Raw genomic sequence first — 24,121 nt, 5'->3', positions numbered from 1 at the left:
AACACTCAGATTGGTTTTCCATGCAATGATAGCCATTGACTAAAAGTTCCCAAAATATCTTTCCACTTTTGTTATTGACAGCCCATTTAGTTTTATCCCCTAGCCTTGCTGATTTTCTTGTTTCATCTTGTTTTAGCTTTTGTAGCTTATACTTGGCACTTTAATATTACTTCATTAGCAGCACAGAAATACTGACGCATGAGGAGTCATGAGTTTGCATTCCCTTTGCCAACATTCTTCATTAAACCACTTGAAACTGTTACTATTTTTTTTTTTTTTTTTTAAAGTCTCTTGAATGGTTTCAATGCAATCCAATAAAAATTATTACATTTTAGTCAAGTTTTCAAAGTTCAGGAGCACAGTTCCTTTATTCACTGTTTCAGCAGTAAGAATGTCACTAATTTCCCCATCTAAGTTGTCCATTAAAAGTTGAGCCATTCTTACATTTTTCTCTAGATTAAAGTATTCTATTCTATTGTTTAACAAATCAATATCACGGCCATAGCTGTGCATACTTCTTTCAATGCTATGTAAGGATGTAAGAGTTAACTCAAATGTAATAACTAGAAAATCACAATCCCTCTCCGGCTGGGCACATACAGTCAAGCCCATTACCAGTGGCCAGGTTTCCATGATACCCAAGATATATGCCATGATTAAGAGTTTGGCAGAGGTTAGCCCCTCTCAGATGTGACGGATATTCAGTACCCAGAATTACAAGCGCATTATATCCAGTGACAGTTGTAATACAGCAGACAGGATATCTGTCACATGATAGAGTAACCCGTCTGCTGAGATCTAAATCAGGCCCATAATCAGTTATGGTGGCCCTTGTCACAGGCTTAAAAATTTCACAAGCTGGGATATCTGAACGTGTGTGGCTTCTATTTAGAAATCACAGACTGCAGTTCAATATTAATGAAAAAAATTGCCTCCCACATTTAGCAATTCAACCTCTAGATGGGATCGGGCTTGGACGCCCCTAGCTAAAATTTCATTGTTGATGACTTTTTATGTTATCTCCTCTGTGAGGGTGACATTAAAATTACAACATACCAATAGATTATCATGCACAGTAGGCATTATGACACACCTACTGTGCTGAATGTTTTCCTACAGTGATTTTATTATTGATATTCCACTTGCATGATTCTCTGGAGAGGCTTTGAAATTCACAATGTCTAGGCCTTTCTCTATCAGGTCTACACTAGTTGTTCTCACAATAGGAATATTGTTGCATGAGGTGCTGACTGACAGTTGTTGAGCTTTAATTTATAGTGAAGACCAAGATTAATAGCCCTTCCGTGACATGACTTTACTGATGAAATATAATGCTCACTACCAACAGCATATACATTTTTCTAATGAATTCCTGCCACTCACCATCATCGATCTTTGAACTTAACCCTGTGATAATCCGAGATAAAAAGAAAGAGATTTTCAATTAGTGGCTGTTTGACTAGATCATGGATTATTCCATATCTTGATTCACAAGACATGTGAAACACCTGGTCACAGACTGTCTGGCCTTTTTGTATTCAAGAAACCACGACTATGCTGAATCTACATGATTGTCAATAATAGAGAAAGCCTTATTTGTTTAGAAACAGCATACATTGACCAGTCTTTTGTTCTCATTAATTGTCACAACAATTTGTCTCGTCTTTTGCATATTTATGGAGCATTTAAGCTTCCATTGTCTATAGTTGAACGAGTCCACTAGTATTTTCAAGTCTCACGAGTGTCAGCAAAATAATTCTGGTGGACAGAAGCAGAGTAATTATGAAGGGCAATATATTAGAAATAACATCAGTCCTCATGGTTTGACTCTGGTCAATATTCTCAGCCATTAGCTTACAAATGTGATATGAGTTAAACAGAACCCCTGTGTCTCTGGTCTTATGTACATCCCTAATGTTCCCAAAGTGATTTACATGTTCTATATCAACTCTATTATTTAGCCTCAATGGAAGAAAGGCATAAAATACATTAAGTAAGTGAGATCTTTTTAGGGGGTGATAAGACAAGCAATTCGGAAATAGATTTAAAAAAAAATGATTCATAGAGTATCTGGTATTTATGTTAAGCTTTGTTCATATTGTGAGGATTCTGGCCTGGTTCCTGCAGCCCTTGCAATAAAAGGAAGTGCTTATGTTCTAGCAGTATAGTCGGGCAAGATCAGGTGCCCTAACCATATGTTCAGTGGCAGTACACACAGCAGCAGAGAAATAATTCATCCTTCTTCCATTTGTGTTTTGGTAATGATGATACTGGTTGTTTCCTAAAAAAAGATGGCTAAACTAGAGTGCCTATCATTCGTGATGCTGGGTTTGCTACTGGTATCTCATTAAAACTAATAGTATGAGACTGTAAATAGTCTTGCTTGCTGAATCATTTTCTTATAGAATACACACCCATAGGGTCTTTTCTATTCTTACTCCAGACAATCTTTGTTCCCCCTTTTCTGCCTTTTTTTTTTTTTTTACACCATTTGAAGCATGATATGGGGCATTTATAGTGTCTAGGTCTGGTATTGTAACTTGTCCTGTCTTGGTCTGGTGGTCAGAAGGTTGATCTGTATATTTTTTAATTTGTTGATTTAGAGTCACAGGCTTATTAGCTTGATCCTCAACGTGCACTGTTAGAGCATTCATGGTCATAGTTTTAACCAAAGATTGTAGTAACATTGCTATAGTACAGATTTGATCTCCCTCTGCCAATGATTTTTCCACGAAGGATAAGACTGAGCCATGTGTTCTTTGCAGAGCTTGCAATGCTTCCAATAAATCAGTATACTGATTCATCAAATGATGCGGATTGAGGTTCCTGTACGGGAAGCCAGGTTCTGAATCAGTGGACTGAGACCTAGGCAACAAAGTTAGTGATGTTAGTTTTATTTGCATTTTAATCTCACTTTTGATCTTGCTACATAGGTCTTATGACCTTTCGTCAAGATGTACTACATCCTTAGACTGAAATATTGGGAAGAGAATAGCTTATTATGAATGGTGAAAAAGTCAGCATTCCAGGGAGAAACTCAAGAAGACCTCGACCATCCTGTGATCATATGTTGAAACTTGCGAACCAATGCTCCTTTTGCACATCAGCCACCTTTGCATATCAACCATCTTTTCCTGGTGTCCTGAAGGATACTTAGGGGTTGCCCTGTCCACACTATGCAAAGAAAAATCTAGTGGGGCTTTCTCAAGGTACATTTTTCTTAGAGCTCGTGAAGAAATCAGTAATCTGACTATGGTTGCTTCTAGGTGTTGCAGGAGCACTTTTTACAATGTGGTTGGGCATTTCATCAGTTTCTTTTAGTAAGAGTTGCCATTAACTTATTAAAAACTTAATGATATCCTTGGAATGACAGTTTGTGTGCATAGTTTTTGTATAGTCATTTTGTAATACTTTACAGACCAGGATTCAAGGACCAGCGGCAAGGTAGTAATGAAAGGCATTCTGAAAAAAGGCCTGTAAAGGTCTAGTGCACTTTCTTTGTCACTAATTAGCGGTAAAAGTATGAAATAGCACAAGAAATTGTAACATTCTTCCCTAAATGTCACTGTTTTTCACTCGTTTTTCCAGATCCCTAATATATGTGTGGGACAAAGCCACATTCTACCCACTGCTTACACACTAGACTAGTGGTTTCCAACCTGGGGGTCCCCGAAGCCTCCTCAAAGGGTCCAAAACTGCCTAGAAAAGTAAATATTATTAACAATTTAATAAAATGGGACTATGTAAAGTGGTTAAATGTGCAACTGAAATTTTTAAAACGTACTGTAAATATCAAGGAATTTGGAATTGGAGGCTAAAATTAAATTATTATCCTCAGATTGATGTGGGAGCAGTGCAGGTGCGTCAAACAGAATATAGTATGGACGATGTGTGGCTTCAATTGAATTTAGAAAAGCTCCAACCTTCCTAATAACCTTATTTAAAAAAAAAAGATATTTATATATGTTTGCAAAGTAAATTTTGGTTTTATTAGTGTATGTGTTTGATGAATACTTGTTTCTGTGTTTTTTGCATATTGGTTTGTGTTGCGAATCATCAACAGTGTTTATGCTGGGGTCCGTGACTTTCAGTAATGACTCAGTGTGGTGGTCCCAGAATTCCAATAATAATGATGTATGCATGCCTTTCACTAATGAAATCAAGCGGATTTTAAAAGGCAAGCCCACAAACCAATAAAAGTGACAGGCGTGACATGGGCCTGGTTAAAAGCCCAAAGAGAGATTACAACAGGGACGGAGCGCTTGTGCGCTCGCCCCTAGAAATGTGGAATAAATTCCTCAGTGTGCCAAGACTATTCACATTTGATTAGTGAAAGCGAGATGTATAATGCATAGGCTCAGCATATAAAAACATTTCCAGTAACTCTCTGTTCCGACTTTATCAGGAAAAACATGGGAGTTTAACAACAAGATTTGTCAGGGCTGACTCATTCCCAGGTACAAATACTAAACTGATACTCAATTAATTAATCCATCAAGCACCTTCATTTTCCTGGATCAAGTTAACAATATCAGGCGCTTACCTGTTCTCTTTTTTTTTCTCTGTATTTTAGGGCTTGTAATCCTGCATATTTAATAGCAAACAAAATCGATAAGTTCTTTCTGAACTCTATCAGAATTCTTTGTTTATGCTCTAAGGTTACTTATTAATCAGTTACGGGCTTACTGGAACCCACTGTCGAGAAGACATAGAAAATGTCCAAAGTCAAACATTTTACCTATAAAATTCGAATGAAGTATATAAAAATGCAAGCTCATACGATCCACTTTTGTTTGTGATTTCGAAATATATCCTTTTACAAAGACACGAGCAGAGAAGGTATTATTTACAGATTAGGAATTAAACACTTTGCTTTTCTTTTGTACTTAATAGTTCTCCTAAAAGAGGATTACAGTTGGTAGTTGATTTTTAAACTACATTTGTAACCAGACACAAAAAGGTGTGTAAATGCCTGTGCATAAGCATTCCCTTCAGAGAACATCAGGGGCCATATAATGGAAATTCCCTGGGGGTGCAAAAGGTGTTTGCTTCTGCGTTTTGCTCCCCCGGGGCATTTTTTTTCCATTACTGTAATACCAATAGCAGTGACCACATATAGCACCAGTGCTTTCATCAGGGGGCATTCACTCATTTGCATGGGGGTGTGGCCCCATGCAAATGAGGGAATCACTTTGCTTCTCCGCTTGCACCGTGTTACCGATGTGAGCGCAGAGGCAAACATGCCTTTAGAAGGGGCACTGAAAGTGTGCCACAAAAAGGTGGCACACTTATGGTGCACCTTTTAAAGCTAGCCCTCTGGAGGGCAGAAAAGGGGTCCCATGGACTCCTCAGACATCCCCTTGCAGGTGAGTACAGTCACTGACTGCACCCGTCTGCAAAGGGACCTCTTGTACAACTGTTCCATATTTCTCTTAATTGCGCTGCCCAGAGGGCAGCACGTGTTCGCGTTCAGTGTAATACGATGCACTCTCCTTGTTTGCACCAGACGCACCTTTTGAAAGGTGCGACGGGCGCATATAGGTAGAGTGCAGTGTATTTTGTAATACGGCATTGGGCTGTATTATAGAAGTTTCCCAGGGGCACAATGGACATGTGCACCCTCTTTGGGCGCCCCAGTGCAATTTGGTATTACAGAAGGGGCCACAGACCCTTGTGCGGCCCCTTTGATAATAGAGATATCGCTGGTGCACATATTGCGACAGCACTATCACCAGAGGGTGTTCCTTCATTTGCATGGGGCTCGGGCCCCATGCAAATGAGGGCATCCGTTTGCCTCTGTGACCGCCCCGAGGACACAGAGGAAAAGAAGCTGTCAGGAAGCACACTGTCAGTGCACCACCTAAAATGTGGCACATTGTCAGTGTACCCCTTGATGGCAGCTCTTTGGAAGGGGGAAAAGGGGTGCCATTGACCTTCCAGACATCCCCTTGCAGGAGGGTGCAGTCACTCGCTACCGCCTGCACAGTGAAACACCGAGTGGCCTTAGAGCAGCCACTCCCTTTTTCACATAAAAGCGATGCCCCCAGAGCAGTGCGAGTTGGCGTCTGCCCTGGGAGCATCGCATTCATGTTAATACAGTGCTTTTTCCATTTTTATGCACCTGTGAAAAGGAGTGCACGGCGCAAACAATAAAAATGCGCCGTATGTGCGATTCGGCCCCAGGACCGTGTGTCTGAACACGCATTCAGTTCATGCAACTTTGCAAAAGATTTTCCTTCTTTAAAAAGGAAGAGCTACTTCAGTGCCCCATTCTCTGTGCGAGCCCCCATTCTATACAGTTGTGGGGTGACAGTTTCTGTTGTCCGCCTGTGGCTGAAGAGCCGGTGTGAATGGGCGCTGTCGCAGCTGTGCATAATGAAGAGCTTGAATCTCTTCAGTTTGGCCTAATTCACCACTCGGCTACCCCACCAAACAAGTGCCTTACATTCATGTGGGTGGGAGATAGCCTACTTATGCTGATTTGTGACTCCTTCCCCATAGTCATTTTTTGTTTACGGCTCTGATGAGAGGCATAGGGCACAGTAATTTGAATTGATAGAGGTATAAACGTGCTTCAAGAAGGGCTCATTCAAATACATAAAACATGTTTTAACACAACACAAAATACTTGAAAAAGTAGAAATCTGCAAAATATTTTTAATGCAAATGAGCATCCAAAGCCTTTTGTAGTTTCAAAACTGCACACAGAGGCTGCAATGACAGGTCTGAGGATTGTTTAAAGTGCTACTTCAGTGGGAGGCACAATCAGTGATGCAGGCTGACTAGTAGCATTTAATTTACAGGTCCTGGGTACATGTAGTACATATAATTTACCAGCACCTCAACATCAAAGATACATCAAGTTTCAACTGGAATTTAAAAAAACTGAGAGAGAAAAAATGATGCCTTAACCTGCTCCTAGGGCATGCTATCCTGTGGCCAGAGGAAGCTCTGTGTGGTACACAGGACTAAGTGAGCCTGATAGTTTGTCAATATCGGCTCCAGGACAAAGATAATAACAATTTAAGAGGAGAAAAGGGATAGCTTGACAACCATAGGCCCTTCTTGGCCAAACACAAGCTACACTTAGTCTCCCAGATACAAATCTTCTTCCCTACCATCCAAATCACACCCAGGGGTCAGGCTTACCTTCTGTATAATGCCCATCGGTCCAAGTGAACAACACCTCTCACTTCTTTCAGATACCAACAGTGTTAAGAAACCAGTAGACCTAAAAAAAGAAATTTAGGCTAATAGATAAAAATCAAGATCGAGGCGATGGCCCTGTATCACACCCAGGGCCCATGGGTACAATCATTGTCACACCCAGCGGTCTAAAGTGCTGAGGCCTCAATCCTGTGTCATACCCAAGGGGCAAGCGTACCACCTGTGTTACGCCCAGTGGTCCAAGCAAAAAGACACCTCTCACTTATTGATGTACCAGCGCTATATCCCACACATAGCATGCGTACCATCTGTGTCTGTCATGCCAAGCGGTCCAAGAGACAGACTCTTCTCACTTATTAAGTTGCCAGCCCTTTATCACACCCAGGGCCCAAGCGTACCATCTGTGTCATGCCAAGTGATCCAAGCGACAAACATCATTCACCTTTCTTAGCGCGCTGTCGAAAAAAGGTGACCACTTCAGGAACACCCCCGAGGCTGCCCTGCGACTACTCAGTTTGGACACATAAAATAGGCAACATGACAGATTTTTGTCAGTGGCAGGGCACTCAGGTTACACTTATACGCTTCTTTCTAGTTTGCCATATGCCAAGTGCTGGGACTAAGGCTCTGGTGTAGTCTCTTACCCTCTGACGTCTGCATCAGGACAGACCTCTGCCCTGTGGATTCAGCAGAACTTCCAATCAGTTGCGGCGTCTGCTCACCTTCCTTGTTGCACAAATGTGAATCCATCTGAGAGGGGTCCCAGCCTTTGGCTGCAGTCAGGTCTGGGTACCAATCATCTCCTGTCTGACTTTCCAGAATGTTGCTCGAATGTACACTTACCTTGAAAAAACAAAAGACAAGAGGCGTTTGGCAAAACAGGATCAGTTGGTTTAATTAACCACATGGTTGAGAGAACCGTTACAGAAATAGTGTCTGAGGGCTGTCTCAAAGTACAGTTGATCTGAGCGGAGTCGTAAATAAGGTCCCTGACAACAAATGCAGCTGTGCCTCGACCTTGCATGGGCACAATGAGGGCCAGTGTGTAACGTGTCAAGATGTCCAGCATGAAGGGCACGCAATCGGGGCATGTTACTGTGCATGCTGTGTTCTGATTAGCTGAGTTTTCATAACTTCGTGTGCCATCTGACTTTATGGTGTTTTGGTTATAAACACACCCCGCCAGCCAAGTGTGCTTTATTTGGGCCAATCTCCTGGGACCATTGTGGTGTTGCTGCACCAATCTGTGGGATTGAGCTGATGACTTTACTGTTCACACGTTTGTCTGCGGCTACGTTCTGCCCCACCTGTGACCTTTCAATCGGCAACCTCAGACCAAGGTCTCAGAGCCTGCCTGACTATGTATTTCTGAGTCTGGGTTGATGGAGAGTTCATGACCGGTGCATTTGATAATAGTGATGCAGTTTCGTTTTTCTGTTTGAAAGTATTATGGTGCACATCAGTGTCTTTCAATATTAATGGCGTTATGAGGCTTAATAAACGCAACCCTGTGTTATTCCCGATAGAGTCACTGTCTCAATACCCAGTGGATTGGTTGTCCGATTTGAGGTTATGTTGAGAAGTGCATAAATTCAGAACTTTGGATACAATGGTGGCACAGACGACTGAGCAGAAGTACAATAGAGTCTTGTAGGGTCTCTGTTCAGCATTAAAATTTTGGAATGTCCTGCCCCTCACCACAAAACGACCAATTGCAAAAATGATATCCTTCCTAGATTCCATAATGCTTTTTAGAAGTCACCCTGTCCACTTCTTGGTAAAACCTTTAAGATATTAAATAGGCTGCTTGCTTTCCTAGTATGGCCGGAAAAAGAAGCAGGGTAGTGCTGGAAAAACTGGATCAGGAGGAAGGGACGTTCTGTCTCCTGGACAGGGAATTATACTACTATGCCACACATATTTGCCTGCTGCAGGGTGGGCTGCAAATGGAAGAAGTACCTACTCGGAGGAACCCATGCGAGTGTTCCTCCCCTAGAGTAGCTCACAGAGGAAGCCACATCCATGGAGAATTCCTCTGTATTGTGCATCAGACTGGTAATGATCTGGGAGCAAACATTCAAGCACCCTCCCTTTGCAAGAGACTCTTGTTACAATATGTTATATACAATGATTTCTGTAGTGCTCTGCTATCATTTCTACGGCATTGCTACACTGTTGGAGTTTGAGTAGCTTTATGCCTTGATCACAAGGATTCTGTTGCAGATCACAGTCTGTATTTTGTATGTTTGAGTCAGTAGTGTGGGTGTGGTTAATATGTTGCTTTCCAATACATGTTTTGTTATATGTGTGGCGTAATGTTTAGTATTGTTTGATGTGTGTTTAGAGGGCTTTATCAATATGAGAAGGTACATTCTGTGAGGACTGATACGTGTCTTCCTTGACTTGAAGTATGCATTTGAGGCAACCGAGTTTATGGCATTGATGGGTTCTACAATATTTCTTTAAACCAATCTATCTGTGGAGCATTGGATGAATGTTGGGTTATTTTGTTATGTATTGTCATGGAACGGTATATTGTTTTGGGCATGAGTGCTGTTGTGATCTCAGTTGAGAAATGGTACCTCGGAGTTGTGTTCAATTTGTTTGCATTGTTCTAATTAACTTATTCTGTTGGTGGTTGTGATTGTTTATTTATTATCATGGTTGGTACTTTTGTAAGCTTAGCAGTACACACCTATAATAAATATCTGAGTTGAGTGGAATGTGTGTTGTTGGTCTGTATAATATGTTTTGTTGATTCTGGTTTTCTAATATTGGTTTTCTGCTGTCCAATATGGCACTTGCCATATGGAACTGATTTGATGACTGAAGTGCAGTTTTTCTGGGTGGGTATGATGAACATACTGAGCCTTCAGGCTATATCTTATACTCAGCACCTATCAGAATACTATACAATAAACCACTAGACCCTATCAAAACCATATATGAACTCCTCAAACTCTTCTTAGCATCTAGCATTGTCCAGGTGGAATTAAGGCATGGTATAGTGTAACCACTCTTTAAAAAGCCCAATCTGGATCCTAATGTTCTATGTAATGAGAGAATCATCAACCTCCTATCACCTGTCATTAAGCTCCTAGAAATCTTGTGACCTCTCAAGTGTCCTCATGTAATCGATGATGCCAAAACTGTTTTTCATCCTAAAAGCAATGGATAAGCCATGATTTTTGACCTGTGAGATGACCTTCACATGGCAGTGTATACTGAAAGTGACTGTGCCCTGATTTTCCCAAGCTCTTAACGCAATTTAACACTATATACATAATATCTTGTTCTCCCGTCTTATCTTCTGTGGGCTAATTGGCAAAGTATTAAAATGGTTGTCCTCCTTCCTGGAAGACGGGACCCAGAAAACTGCATTTTTATCAGTATATGTCACCCCACCAACATTTGAGAACCAGCATTGTTCAAGGTTTAGGTCAGGTGTTTTAGGAATTATTTCTACTCTGTTTCAGATGACAGTCAATTGAATTGTCATCTAAATGTAGCACTCTCTCAAACGCCTGGGCCATGACAGAGTAGCTTCACAAGTGAAGGAATGGATGTAAATAAATTGGCTTAAACATAACTTGCATACCACAGGCAATCTGGTTACTAGGGGAAACTCTTCCATATGGTCATCTAACTTTGGGTCCATCTCCTGCAGAGTCGTTGTAGTTCCAAATGGCAGTATTAAAAATCTAGAAGGCAAAGTTGATTCTAAGAGAAAGATGGAGTCTCAAGTCACCTCAGTTATCTCTTCCTGTACTTTTCATTTGTACAACCTTAAATCTATTCTTCTTCTCCTTAAATTTGAAAGCTGAAGAGCAGCCATTTCTTTACTGTGCGGATAGATTAGGTTATTGTAATGCATGGTAAGAAGGAAGAAATAGAAATTTGTTGCAATATCTTCAAAGCCACCATGCTTATTGCTTCAGGCCTCAGTTCAATAAAGCTAACCCTAATACTGGCATAATTAGATTGGCTTCCTCTGCATGCCAGGGGTTCCTTTAAAGCCCTGAGTACAATGCATAAATTCCTTTTTAGAATATCTTCTTTATTTCCATCACAATTCAGGTACACTCCAAGAAGCGCCCTCTTGTTATCCCACATCTCCTGACAGTACCTCCATTTCAGAAATCTTTAAACAAAGGACAAGACTTCTCCGTTTGTCACTCCCTGGCTCATGAAAGCCTCCCCATTAAAACCATCACCTCTCATACCACCTTTTTCACAAATCTTAAGGCTATTTACTGAATCAGATGCTCCACTCTCTGGTATCCTTAGAAACCAGCAAGGGTGTACGTGCACTTTAGAAATCAAGTATAATTTACCAAAACACAACAGATTGGTGTTGAAACACTCCTCCGCTGTTCTGTAATTGAAGTTCCCCATAACATAATCCAAGCGAGCATTCGTTGACTCTTTAGAGAAAAGATACAATCCTTCCAATAGTTTGCAAAACCTAGTGGTTACTGAATAAGACCTGGAGAAATTTAAATTAGCTGTTTAGAGAGAAATGTAATTATTGGGTAAAAAAATAGTAGCCTTATCATATGGGACTAGCAAGAAGCTGGTTAGGATGTTGTCTTGCCCTTTAAAGTCTGAGGATGGGAATCAAGATGGCCTAGTCAACACCTGATCAGCCCAATGGCCTTCCAACAACAGCCATGACCTCTTGACTGAGTCTGTCACTTGAGCTCACAGTCAAGGTTTAGTGACAGTTTGTTACCCCCATCAAGGCCCCCCCTCCTCAAAGGCAACAACATTTTATCCTAAAATAGGGTAAGCATGGGGACAGAGTAGAGCTAGCCTATTTGACAAACCTGTGATTTTGTGATAATCCCAACACCATAGTCTGATTTTTGACTTTCTATTGACCTTACACACCATCAATCCCATCAGCACCATTATTTGACCATTAGTATGCTACCAACAGTGATAAAGCCGCTATAGCTTTCTGAATGAGTTGAACCCACCTTCTACCTCCAGAATAAAGTTAACATAATTGAGATCATTTAGACATGAGTCTCTGTGCCACAGATCAGATCCCAAAACCTCATCAGGCCTAATTTATAAAATGCAAGCCCCTGCGTTCAGACGGTGCATGACTAATGCAATCAGCTTGGTACTTGCTAGAGCTAATTTCAACACAAAACCTAGAAACCACTAAAACAACAGTGCAGCCACAAGTACAGTCCAACCACTCATTCTCCATAAACCTCTCAAACCCAGCCAACAATTCACCCATAGAAGCATGGATGATAACTGTCCCCTCCAGAAGGATGGGAGGTTATTGATTATCATTCAAGATCCCTGCCATGACTTTCAACATTACCGTAGATCAGTGGTTCCGAACCTTTTGATATCTGTGGCCCCCACTGAAACATTATTGAAATCTGAGGACCCCCCACCAAGTCATTACTGAAAGCTGGGGGGCATAGGGCCTCATTATGACCCTGGCGGGCGGCGGAGGCCGCCCGCCAGGATCCCGCCCTCCAAATTACCGCGCCGCGGTCAAAAGACCGCGGCGGGTATTACGAGTTTTCCCCTGGGCTGGCGGGCGGTTCCAGTTAAACCGCCCGCCAGCCCAGGGGAAAACGACCTTCCCACGAGGATGCCGGCTCGTAATCGAGCCGGCGGAGTGGGAAGGTGCGACGGGTGCTACTGCACCCGTCGCGTATTTCACTGTCTGCAAGGCAGACAGTGAAATACATTTTGGGGCCCTCTTACGGGGGCCCCTGCCGTGCCCATGCCATTGGCATGGGCACGGCAGGGGCCCCCAGGGGCCCCGCGACCCCCCCCTACCGCCATCCTGTTCATGGCGGCTTTCCCGCCATGAACTGGATGGCGGTAGGGGGGGTCAGAATCCTCATGGCTGCGGAGCACGCTCCGCAGCCATGGAGGATTCCAATGAGCAGCGGAAAGTCAGCGGGAGACCGCTGACTTTCCGCTTCTGACCGCGGCTGAACCGCCGCGGTCAGAATGCTCATTGGAGCACCGCCAGCCTGTCGGCGGTGCTCCCGTGGTCGGTGGCCCTGGCGGCCACCGGCCGCCAGGGTCAGAATGACCCTCATAGTCTGTTAATATTATTTAATTTGCTAAGCAGTCACGGACCCCCTGGTGAGGCTTGGCGGACCCCCACCAACTGGTGGTTTACAAATCATTTTATGTGCATTTTCTTGTGGATCTCATTGCGCTTTTGTGTGTAAAAAAGATCTCCATCAAAGAACCCAAAGGACTGTCAAGCCACTCCACATCACCAGAATTGGGGTTCTGAGGAGGAACCACCCAATAATGAAGCATGCCATTTAGGTTGGTGGATGAGAGTTTGCATTCTGTTTTTGCAGAAGTATACAAAGCTAGTCTGCCTCATTTGAGGTAACTGTCCCCTTTGGCACTGGGTTATAGATCTGAAATATCTTTTGATGAGCTTGATAGTAGGAAATGGGACAGTAAAGTTTTTGGGCAGCTAAGCCTTCTTATTCACCCACTTGAATATTCCACTGCTATACTCAATCTCTGTCTCTGTGGGGGCATGAGCACAACTATCATATCAGAATATCTTTGTGGGAACTTGAACACACCTATCATCACACACTATCTCTGTAGGGACCTGGGTATTACTATAAAAATACAATATCTTAGCAGGGATTTCACCATGTTTATCATCACCTATTCTTCCTGAAGGGACTTCAATATGCCTATAATCATACACTCACAATTTGGGATTGTTGGAAAGAGCTGAGAATAGCTTTATGTGATCGGTTGTGGACTTAGAATATACCCCTCTTACGGTTGAATCTCGATTTAGCTAATATTGCTCATGTTGCAGCATTTAGACCTCTGGCGTACTGGATGCGAGTATGGATTAATAAAACGCCACTCCCGCTGGAAGAGTTATTGATTGACATTTCGGAGTTTAAGTGTAGTGACAGCATTCCCTGGTTGAAATATGTGAAATCTTGGCTAAATACCTTGGGCATGGGTTATTTGTGTATTAGCCCACTAAGCATTAGTAAAAAATCCATGCTGCTTCTTAAGGAACGATATTGGGCCTATATATGTATTTCAAGGCTGCATAAGGCCAGCACGGGGAATTTGAATAATAGATTTTTTTCTTTCAAAGATTCAATGTATCATGAGTACGATTGAACCTCACACACCCGCCCCTCCCACCCCCCCAAGTAAAATCCTTGTAACTTTAATTTAGGTACAGTATCCTGCAGCTCAGTATTTTTTGTAGCAACTGGAATGGGCCAAATATTTCTCCAGTGTGCCTGCTCTGTCAAGACATTGAAGTGCAATTTTTATTTTTTTGTCGCTATTATATAGAGACTAGGCAGACCTGGGTGTTACCAATCTGTCGAGTCCTTAAATCAAGACACCTGAGGTTTACTATGCGGATCCTCAAAAGTGACACTAGAGGGTGGCTAGTTTTTGTTGTGTATAGAAAGTTGATGAATCCTTGGAGAGTCAGGTGTAGGCTATGTCGTCCTTTCTAAAATAAATTTGACTAAGCTGCTGCACTGGGTGCATCTGTTGAATGACGTATCACCTGTAGATGAATTATTTAACACAATTTTATTATTTGATTGTTTTTGCCCTGTATTTATTGATGATGAGTGGAATTTTATGCTTAGTGAAACACTGTTAATATTTAAATTTATGTTCATGAGCATTGCTGAGCAATTAATAATATGAAGATTGTTTTATTATGGTTTTATGTCTGTTTTTTTAGCCATTTGTGGGAATATATTTGTAGATTAATCCTGTTTGTTTTTTAATGAATCTGAATAAAGGATTTCATATTACTACTACTACTAATCATACACTATCTCTGCAGGGACGTAAGCATGACTATCATTGCATGCTATCTCTGAGGGGACTTGAACATGTCTATAATCACACACTATCTTTGTGAGGACCTGAACATCTCTACAACCACACACTATCTCTCCGGGGACCTGGGCATCACTGTAATAACACACTATCTCTCTGGAGACCTTACCATCAGTATAATCACACACTATCTATCTCTCTGGGGACCTGGACATCACTGTAATCACCCAATACCTCTGCAGGGACTTGAACATGATTATCAAAACACACTATTTCTGAGGGTACGTGAGCATGACTAAAATCTCACACTATCTCTTTGGGGAACTGGACATCAATAAAATTACATGTTATCTCTGTTAGGACCTAAGCATCGCTAGAATCACACGCTACGTCTGTGGGGCAATGGGCATTAATTAAATACACACTTTCTCTTCAAGTATGTCAACATGATTATCATCACACATCACCTATGAGGAGTCTTTGAACAAGACTATTATAACACACTACCTTTGTGGGGACTTGGGCATCACTATAATTGTGCATTATCCCTGTGGCGGCTTGAGCAGCACTATTATCACAAACTATCTCTTTGGGACCATAGGCATCACTATAATCACAGTTTCTGTAGGGACCTTTGAATCACTATAATCATACAGTTTCTGTAGGGACCTGGGAATCACTATAATCACAAACTAACTCTCTGGAGACATGGGCATCACTGGAATCACACACCATCTCCGCAGTGATTTCAACATGATTATCATAACAAACTATCTCTGAGGGGACTTCAACATGACTATAATCACAAGGTATATCTGTGGGGACCTGGGCATAACTAAAATGACAGGTTATCTCAGTGTGGACTTGATCATCACTATAATTACACACTACATATGTGGGTCCATGGGCATTACTATAAACACACACTATCTCTGCAAAGATTTTAACATGATTATCATCACACACAGTCATTGACAGGATCTGACCAAGACTATAATAACAAAGTATTTCTATGGGGACTTGGACATCACTATGATAGCTCTCTTTCTGTCGGAACCTGGGAATCACTATAAGTGCACACTATCTCAGTGAGGACCTGGTAATTACGCACTATCTCTGTGAGGACCTAGGCATTACTGGGATCACACACTATCTCTGTAGGGATTTCAACAGGGTCATCATCACACACTATCTCGGAGATGACTTGAGGATGACCATAATTGCACATTATCTCTGTGGGGACCAGGGCATCAGTATAACCACTCACTCACTGTGGGGACCTGGGAGTGATTGCAATTACCCACTACCTCTGCTGGGATTTCAACATGATTATCATCTAACACTATCTGTGAGGTTGTAGAGTTGACACAACTGTAATCACACACTGTCTTCCGCAGGACCTGAGCATCACTGTAATCACACGCTATCTCTGTGGGGACCTGTGAATCACTAATCAAACACTATCACTGTAGAGACCAGGGCATCACTATAATGACATACCTTCTCTGTGGGTATATGGTCATCACTGTAATGACACACCATCTCTGTGGGGAGCAGAGTGTACTTATAATCAGCCAGTGTCTCTGAGATGCCTTGAACATGAGTATCAGCACCAATTATCTCTAAGTGGACACAAGAAGAATCACAGATTATCTCTGTGGTGACCTTGCATCACTATAATCACACACTGTCCCTATCAGTTCTTGAACATTACTATACTCACATACCATCTCTAGTCATGCAAAGATGACATCTAGGTTTGAAGTTTATGAAAATAGAACCAGGTAATCTAACTCTGGCTTTTCCACCCACCTCACCACACTGCATGATTTTTGGCTTGCCTATTAGTTTGTCTAGGTATTTTGTGTTTTTTTTTCATACCATTTGACTCTTTTTTTTCACTCTGAAAATGTGTTTAAGATATGTAAGTTTAATTACTTTGAAATGCTCTACTACATTTTTCTGGTGACAAATACATAATCATTAAAAGGCATCTTAAGTGTGCTAAATGACTGCACAAGGTATTTATATAGGAATGTGTCCCTGTGGCCCGCCCCCCTGCTCTCCCATTCGCTGCCTCCCCTCCCTCCTCCCTGCTGCCACTCCCTCCCACCTACTCTCATATGGGACATGCGCAGCAGGTGTGCCTAAGGCAAGCCCGTCCGTGCCCAGACCGCGCCCAGCGCCAGTCCCCCTGGCCCACGCGCCACCCGCACCACTAATCACCACTACACAGCCAATGACCTCCACGCCCTCAATCCAGGACGCTACTCCATCTGCTTCCAGTCCACTCCAAAGCACACCAAAGGACCCTTCTCCTGCAGAGCCTGCAACTTCACCTGCACCCTAACCACCAAGCTCTGACACAGAGCCGCAGACAACCACTTCAGCTGCATTCTGCTCAACACCCGCTCCGTCCACAAGCATGCAATCGAACTATGGGACCTACTGACCTCATCATCATCCGACGTCGCATTTCTCACCGAAACCTGGATTAATTCAGCCTTGGAACCAGACATAGCCATAGCCATACCTGAAGGCTACAAGATCACTAGAAGAGACCGCACTAACAAACCAGGAGGAGGAATCGCCATAGTCCACAAAAGCACCATCAGAGTCTCTACCAGCTCCCACGACACCATCAACTCTGCCGAGCACCTTCATTTGAAAATCCACGTCAACGCCAACACCACCCTCAGAGGAACACTGGTCTACAGTCCGCCGGGCCCCCTACCTCACTTCTGCGACGACATCGCCGGCATCATCAGCGCCCAAGCCCTCATCTCAACTGACTACATCCTCCTCGGTGACCTGAACTTCCACCTAGAAAACAACAACGATATCAACACCACCAACCTACTCGCCAACCTCTGCCTCAAGCAACTCGTCACGCCGCCCACCTACACCGCAGGACACACACTCCACCCCATCTTCTCAGCCAGCAACCACGTCTCCTTCAGCCACACCACCGAACTCCACTGGACAGACCATCGCTATATCCATTTCTCCTTTCAGAAACCGGACACTCACCACCTCACCACTCAACCCCCCTGCCGCTATTGGAACAGAATCTCGACAGAACAGCTGACCTCCACCCTCGCCCAGGCACCTCCTCCTAGGACCCGGGACCCCAACTCAGCCGCCACCAACCTGCATCAATGGATAGATAACTGCGCCAACACCCTTGCGCCACTCAAACAACCCTCGGACAGCCACCACAGATCCAAGGCCAGCTGGTTCACCCCGACCTACAGGCATCCAAACGGGAATGCCGAAAAATGGAGTTGACCTGGCGCCTTGTACCTACCGAATCCAGCCATATCGCCTTCAAGACTGCCATCTGCACACATCACCAGCTGATCCGCACCACCAAAAGAACCTACTACAAAAGCTGCATAGACACAAATGCTCACAACAGCAGAGAGCTCTTCGGCATCATCAAAGAACTCTCCAACCCCAGGCCCTGCTCCTACGAACCCCCGCCGTCACATGAGCTCGGCAACTCCCCCGCCACTTACTTCCGTCGGAAGATTGAAGACATCCACAACAGCTTCAAACCCCAGACCCACCAGCCAACCACAGACAGCCACGAACCCAACGTACCAAGCAACGTTAACCCTCTATGCACCTGGACCCATGACAACAATAAAGACACCATCAACACCATGGCCTCCATCCACTCCGACTCCCCCTCGGACCCCTGCCCACACCAGATATACAACAAAGCCAGCGACATCATCGCCCCCCATCTCTGCGCCATCATCAACAGCTCCTTCGAGACAGCCACCTTCCCGGAGAGCTGGAAACACGCCGACGTCAACTCCCTGTTGAAGAAACCCAAGGTGGACCCCAAAAACTACCGGCCCATCTCCCTCCTGCCCTTCCCAGCGAAGGTCATTGAGAAAATCGTGAACAGCCAACTATCCTGCTTCCTGGAAGACAGCAAAGCGCTCGATACCTCCCAATCCGGATTTCGCAAGAACCACAGCACTGAGACGGCACTCATTGCTGCTACAGATTACATCAGGACCATGCTTGACAAAGGCGAAACCTCAGCGCTCATCCTCCTGGATCTCTCCGCAGTCTTTGACACTGTTTGTCACCACCCCCTTCGAACACGCCTCCACAACGCCGGGATCCATGGCAAGGCCCTCAAATGGATCTCCTCATTCCTCTCCGGCAGAACCCAGAGAGTCCGCCTTCCTCCAAAACCATCTGTAGCAACCCCAGGGATCCTCCCTCAGCCCAACACTTTCAAACATTTACATGGCTCCTCTTGCCAACATCGCAAGATCCCACCACATCAAAATAGTATCCTACGCAGACGACACCCAACTGATCAGCTCCCTCACGAAAGACCCTACGACAGCAAGAAACAACCTCCAAAATGGACTACATGCCATCGCCAACTGCATGGAATCAAGCCGCCTCAAGTTAAACACTGACAAAACCGAGATCCTCATCTTCGGCAGCAACCCCTCTGCTTGGAACGATTCCTGGTGGCCTACCTCCTTAGGAGCCGCACCCACAACCACCACCCAGGTACGAAACCTGGGAATCATCTTGGACTCAGGACTCAGCATGACTTAGCAGGTCAACGCAGTCTCCTCCACCCTTTGCATGCTCCGCAAGATTTTCAAGTGGATTCCCATCGAAACCAGAAAGACTGTCACCCACGCCCTGGTCAGCAGCCGACTGGACTACGGCAACGCACTCTATGCAAGAACCACGGTCAAACTACAAACAAAAATGCAACGTATCCAAAACGCCTCCGCCCGACTCATCCTCGACGTCCCACACCGCGACCACATCTCTGCCCACCTCAGAGACCTACACTGGCTACCCGTATCGAAGAGGATTACCTTCAAACTACTCACCCACGCACACAAAGTCCTCCACAACACTGACCCGGCCTACCTCAACAACAGACTCACCTTCCACACTCCCATCCGCCAGCCTCGCCCTCGCCTCCGTCCCCCGCATTCGCCGCACCACTGCCGGAGGAAAATCCTTCTCTCACCTCGCTGTCAAGACCTGGAACTCCCTACCGCTCCACCTACGCCAGACCCAGGACCTCCTGACTTTCAGGAAACGCCTCAAAACATGGCTATCCGACCAGTAGCTCCCCCCCAGCGCCTTAAGACCCTAACGGGTGAGTAGCGCGCTTTATTAATTATGTGATTGATTGATTGATTGATTGAGGAATAATCGATCATATAATTTAAGTACTTTATTGAAATAAAGCCATTTGCTCACAATTGTGTTCAACCACAAATTACAATTTTGAAGTAAGTCCTCAAAAGGATAGTACAATGTTCAAGTCCCATAATGATGGTTCTGTGCATGTGACTAAATTAAGCGTAATTTACATATTTGGAGCAGGATCCTCTATATTGATTTTTTTCTTAACATTTTTCTGCAATTAACATATCTTACAAACATTGGAAAAGGTTAGTCCCCACAAGGCAGGTATCCACACATAGGGGGTCATTCTGACCCTGGCGGTAGACTACCGCCAGGCCAACGACCGCGGATGCACCGCCAACAGGCTGGCGTTGCATCCATGGGCATTCTGACCGCGGCGGTACCGCCGCGGTCAGAAACGGAAAACCAGCGGTGTCCCGCCAGTTTCCCGCTGCCCTGGGGAATCCTCCATGGCTGGCGGTAACGGGTGTCGCGGGGCCCCCTAACAGGGTCCCACCAAGATTTTCAGTGTCTGCCAAGCAGACACTGAAAATCGCGACGGGTGCAACTGCACCCGTCGCACACCTTCCACTCCGCTGGCTCCATTCGGAGCCGGCATCCTCATGGAAGGGGGTTTCCCGCTGGGCTGGCGGGCGGCCTTCTGGCGGTCGCCCGCCAGCCCAGCAGGAAACTCAGAATTACCGCGGCGGTCTTTTGACCGCGCAGCGGTATTCTGACGGCGGTACTTTGGCGGGCGGCCTCCGCCGCCCGGCAAAGTCAGAATGAGGCCCATAGTCCCCACAAGGATGGTAACAAGTGTATGCGTGGGTGTATATATTCTTTCATATTTTTTAAATTCGCAACCAGTTACTAACAATTGCAACCTCCTGTTTGAGCCTTCGCTTTGCTGATAATTTTCATTTCGGTTTCATCATTGACAATTTTCTCACTAACTACTATGTAGGTAAGGGACATAATATAGTTATATTTTTTCAATACTTGTAGCTCCTGCCACTGCTATAATATCTTAATAAATGATGGAAATCAAATCAGGGTTTATAAGGCGCAACTACTAACCCATAAGGGTCTCAAGGCTCTAAGGGGGGTTTGTCCTCAGCTTCAGTTGAGGAGCCAGGTTTTAAGGTCCTTTCTGAAGTGAGGCTAGCGATGGTGACTGCCTGAGGTGCAGGGTGTTCCAGCTCTTTGCTGCGAGGTAGGCGAAGGATCTTCCACCAGCCAAGGTCTTCTGTATGCTGGGTACGGTGGCTAGTACTTGTTGAGGGGAGCAGAGAGGTCTGGTGGAGGAGTAGAAGGTGGTGCGGTGGTTGAGGTAGGCGGGTCCTAGGTCATGTAGGGCCTTGTGGACAAGAAGCTTGAAATTATTTATTTTCTCAGTAGGAAGCCAGTGGAGGTCTCTTAGGTGATTGGAGATAGTTTCACGACAGGAAATGTCCAGGATGAGTCTGGCAGAGGCGTTTTGAATGTGCTGTAGTTTCTTCAGGTTCTTCTGGGTGGTACCGGTATAAGAGGGCATTGCCATAGTCAAGTTTGCTGGAAACCATGGCATGGGTTACAGTTTTGGGGCAGCCCTTTGGAACCCATTTGTAGATCTTCCGGAGAAGTCGGAGTTTGTGAAAGCAAGAGGATGCAGCTGAGTTTGATTTGGCGAGTCATGGTGAGTGATGAGTCCAGGTTGAAGTCGAGGTTGCGTGCATGGTTTTTTGGGTAGATATGTGTCTCTGGTTCACCATAGAGGGTATTTCCAGTTTTTCAGTTGTATTATTTCCTTTACTAATTCATCCCTCATTACTACAATCCAAGTACAAATACTTAGGTGTACTACACCATCATCGCACATATTCTTAGGTATTTTTCCACCTTTGTTTTATTCGCTCTATTTTCTCTCTCTATCTTATTATGTTTATTTTGTTTTGCTAAACAAGTATTTCCATGTCTTGATGATACAATTTTTACTTTTAACTTCATTGAACCTTTATTGTGTTAAACATGAGAGGACCATTTAAACTATCTACTTAAATTCACTACCTTGAACTTGTTTTCTCTCATCACTTTGACAACATTTCCTCACAACCGGAATTACTATCTTGTCTTTTTCTTTATCCATATTTATCTTCTTACTATGTTTTTGGACTCATATCACAAGTATCATACAACTGACTGTGATGATGTTGTTTTAACTAAAGTTTGGTTTGATTGATAAGTAATACTGTATTTTACCTTGCACATTTTTGACTTTCTGTATATTATTCATTGTTTGAAGCCTTAAACAGTTCCATCCACAATAAAACACCTGTCAAATTATCATTTCCAAAATACCCTTTCAGCAAAAAAGACTTCTTTTTTAATTAGTGTAGTGATCATCCAATTTGCCAGTTGGCTGTTCAGTAAAAACATTGTATTTTAGTTGTTCAAAAACTCTGTTGTTTTTTCACATTTGATTTAATTACTTTAAGGTTTCGTATTAGTTGTGCTTTAACCAGAGAAGCAAATGATCTTTATTTAATGAAATAACACTTTTCTACAATTTTACATCTTAGTATTGTTACCTTCAATATACATTACTTGTAAACCAATGTAATCAGAGCAAAGGTCTATGAGTAGGGTGATGGAGCACCATATAGATTTAGAGATTATAATGTGGACTGAAAAATATTGTTGGGCAGTGGAACAAGTTATATGTTTTTGCTTAAGAGGGTACATATGTATTACCCATTTTGGCAAATGTGTCCCTTGTGTTCACGATCATATGGATGCGAATGTGTTTATGGTTGTGCATGCCAGTGATATGGGTGGGGACCAAAGAATTGTTGGGGCTTAGCATTTGGGAGATAACAGTTGTATTTGTGTGAGTTGTTTGGGTGTGCGACAATATTTTTCGTGATCAGATGAATTTTGAGAAGCTTTGGTGAATGAGTCGGAATCCACTAGTGCCTTCCTCCTACTTTACAAATATTTATTGAGATTTTTCATTCTTGGGTCTAAAAATTTGTTTTTCCCCCAGGAACAGGAGTCACTGCAAATTCTCTTCACCCAGGAGTTGCTGCTACTGAGCTTGGCAGACACACAGGAATGCATAAATCTAAATTTTCGAGTACTGCATTAGGTAAGTTTAAGAAATTGGGTTTATTAATTGAGGGGTGTAAGAATGCTCAGACAACAACAACAATCCTTGTCCGGGTGAACCACAAAAGTCACAAAATTAAATTGTGATTAACCTTCTGGTAGCTTGGCACAAAGCAGTCAGGCCTAACTTAGAGCAAGGAGCAAAGTATTTATGCACACACACACACACAGTAATAAGGTGAAAACACAATGCAAGAAAAATCCCTAACCATTTTAGAGCATAGTGTACATATTAATCAATAAAAATGACCAGGACAACAAAACTCTAATCAGTAGAATCTGAGATACTGAATTTCTAAGTTTAGCGCCTAAAAGCAGAAAAAGCCACTCTTAATTATCAGGTTGTGCTAGTCTAATGGAAAGCCACAAATTCAGGCAGACCATGATGGAACGCGGGCCAAATATACCAACCTGGTTAGTCCAGCTGAAAAGTTGCCTTCTCAAAGTGCAGCTGAAAATGTTCAGTTCACAATGGAGAAGGCTGCGAGGAGCAGGGAGAGCGTTGCAGATGGTTGATGCTGTAGCACGAAGAGCAGGCTTGATGTTGCGGAATGGTGTTGCCATAGTGCGGAGATGCAGTCGGGCGTCACGGACAGTCGTTGCTGGAGCTTTGTGTTGGCAATCAAGTCAGGCTGCTGTTGCTGTATCAGGAAGTGCAGATCTCACATAGCCTGTTGTCAGTGGAGGTCACTGAAGCACAAAGTTCACCACTTTGCACTGGCATTCGTCGCAAGTGGTAGATTCTTGACACAAACATGACTGTTCACTGTCACAAAGAGCCCAA

General features: G+C 43.7%; 1 protein-coding gene across 4 annotated transcripts in view; it reads left to right on the top strand.

Moving 5' to 3' along the window:
- The window catches only part of RDH13 (retinol dehydrogenase 13), a 198,673-nt gene that overhangs the window by 167,307 nt on the left and 7,245 nt on the right, over positions 1 to 24,121 (top strand). For 3 of the 4 annotated variants that reach the window (XM_069235146.1, XM_069235144.1, XM_069235147.1), the window contains one exon: positions 23,216 to 23,317. In XM_069235146.1, coding sequence (XP_069091247.1) covers positions 23,216 to 23,317 — 102 coding nt within the window. The remainder of the gene's footprint in view (positions 1 to 23,215; positions 23,318 to 24,121) is intronic. The other variant, XM_069235145.1, reaches the window with a different exon arrangement.

This window comes from Pleurodeles waltl, chromosome 5 (genome assembly GCF_031143425.1).
Source record: "Pleurodeles waltl isolate 20211129_DDA chromosome 5, aPleWal1.hap1.20221129, whole genome shotgun sequence".
In the NCBI taxonomy this organism is placed as follows: domain Eukaryota; kingdom Metazoa; phylum Chordata; class Amphibia; order Caudata; family Salamandridae; genus Pleurodeles; species Pleurodeles waltl.
The sequence above is the reverse complement of the archived record's forward strand: the minus strand, read 5'-3'. Positions and strand labels throughout refer to the sequence as shown.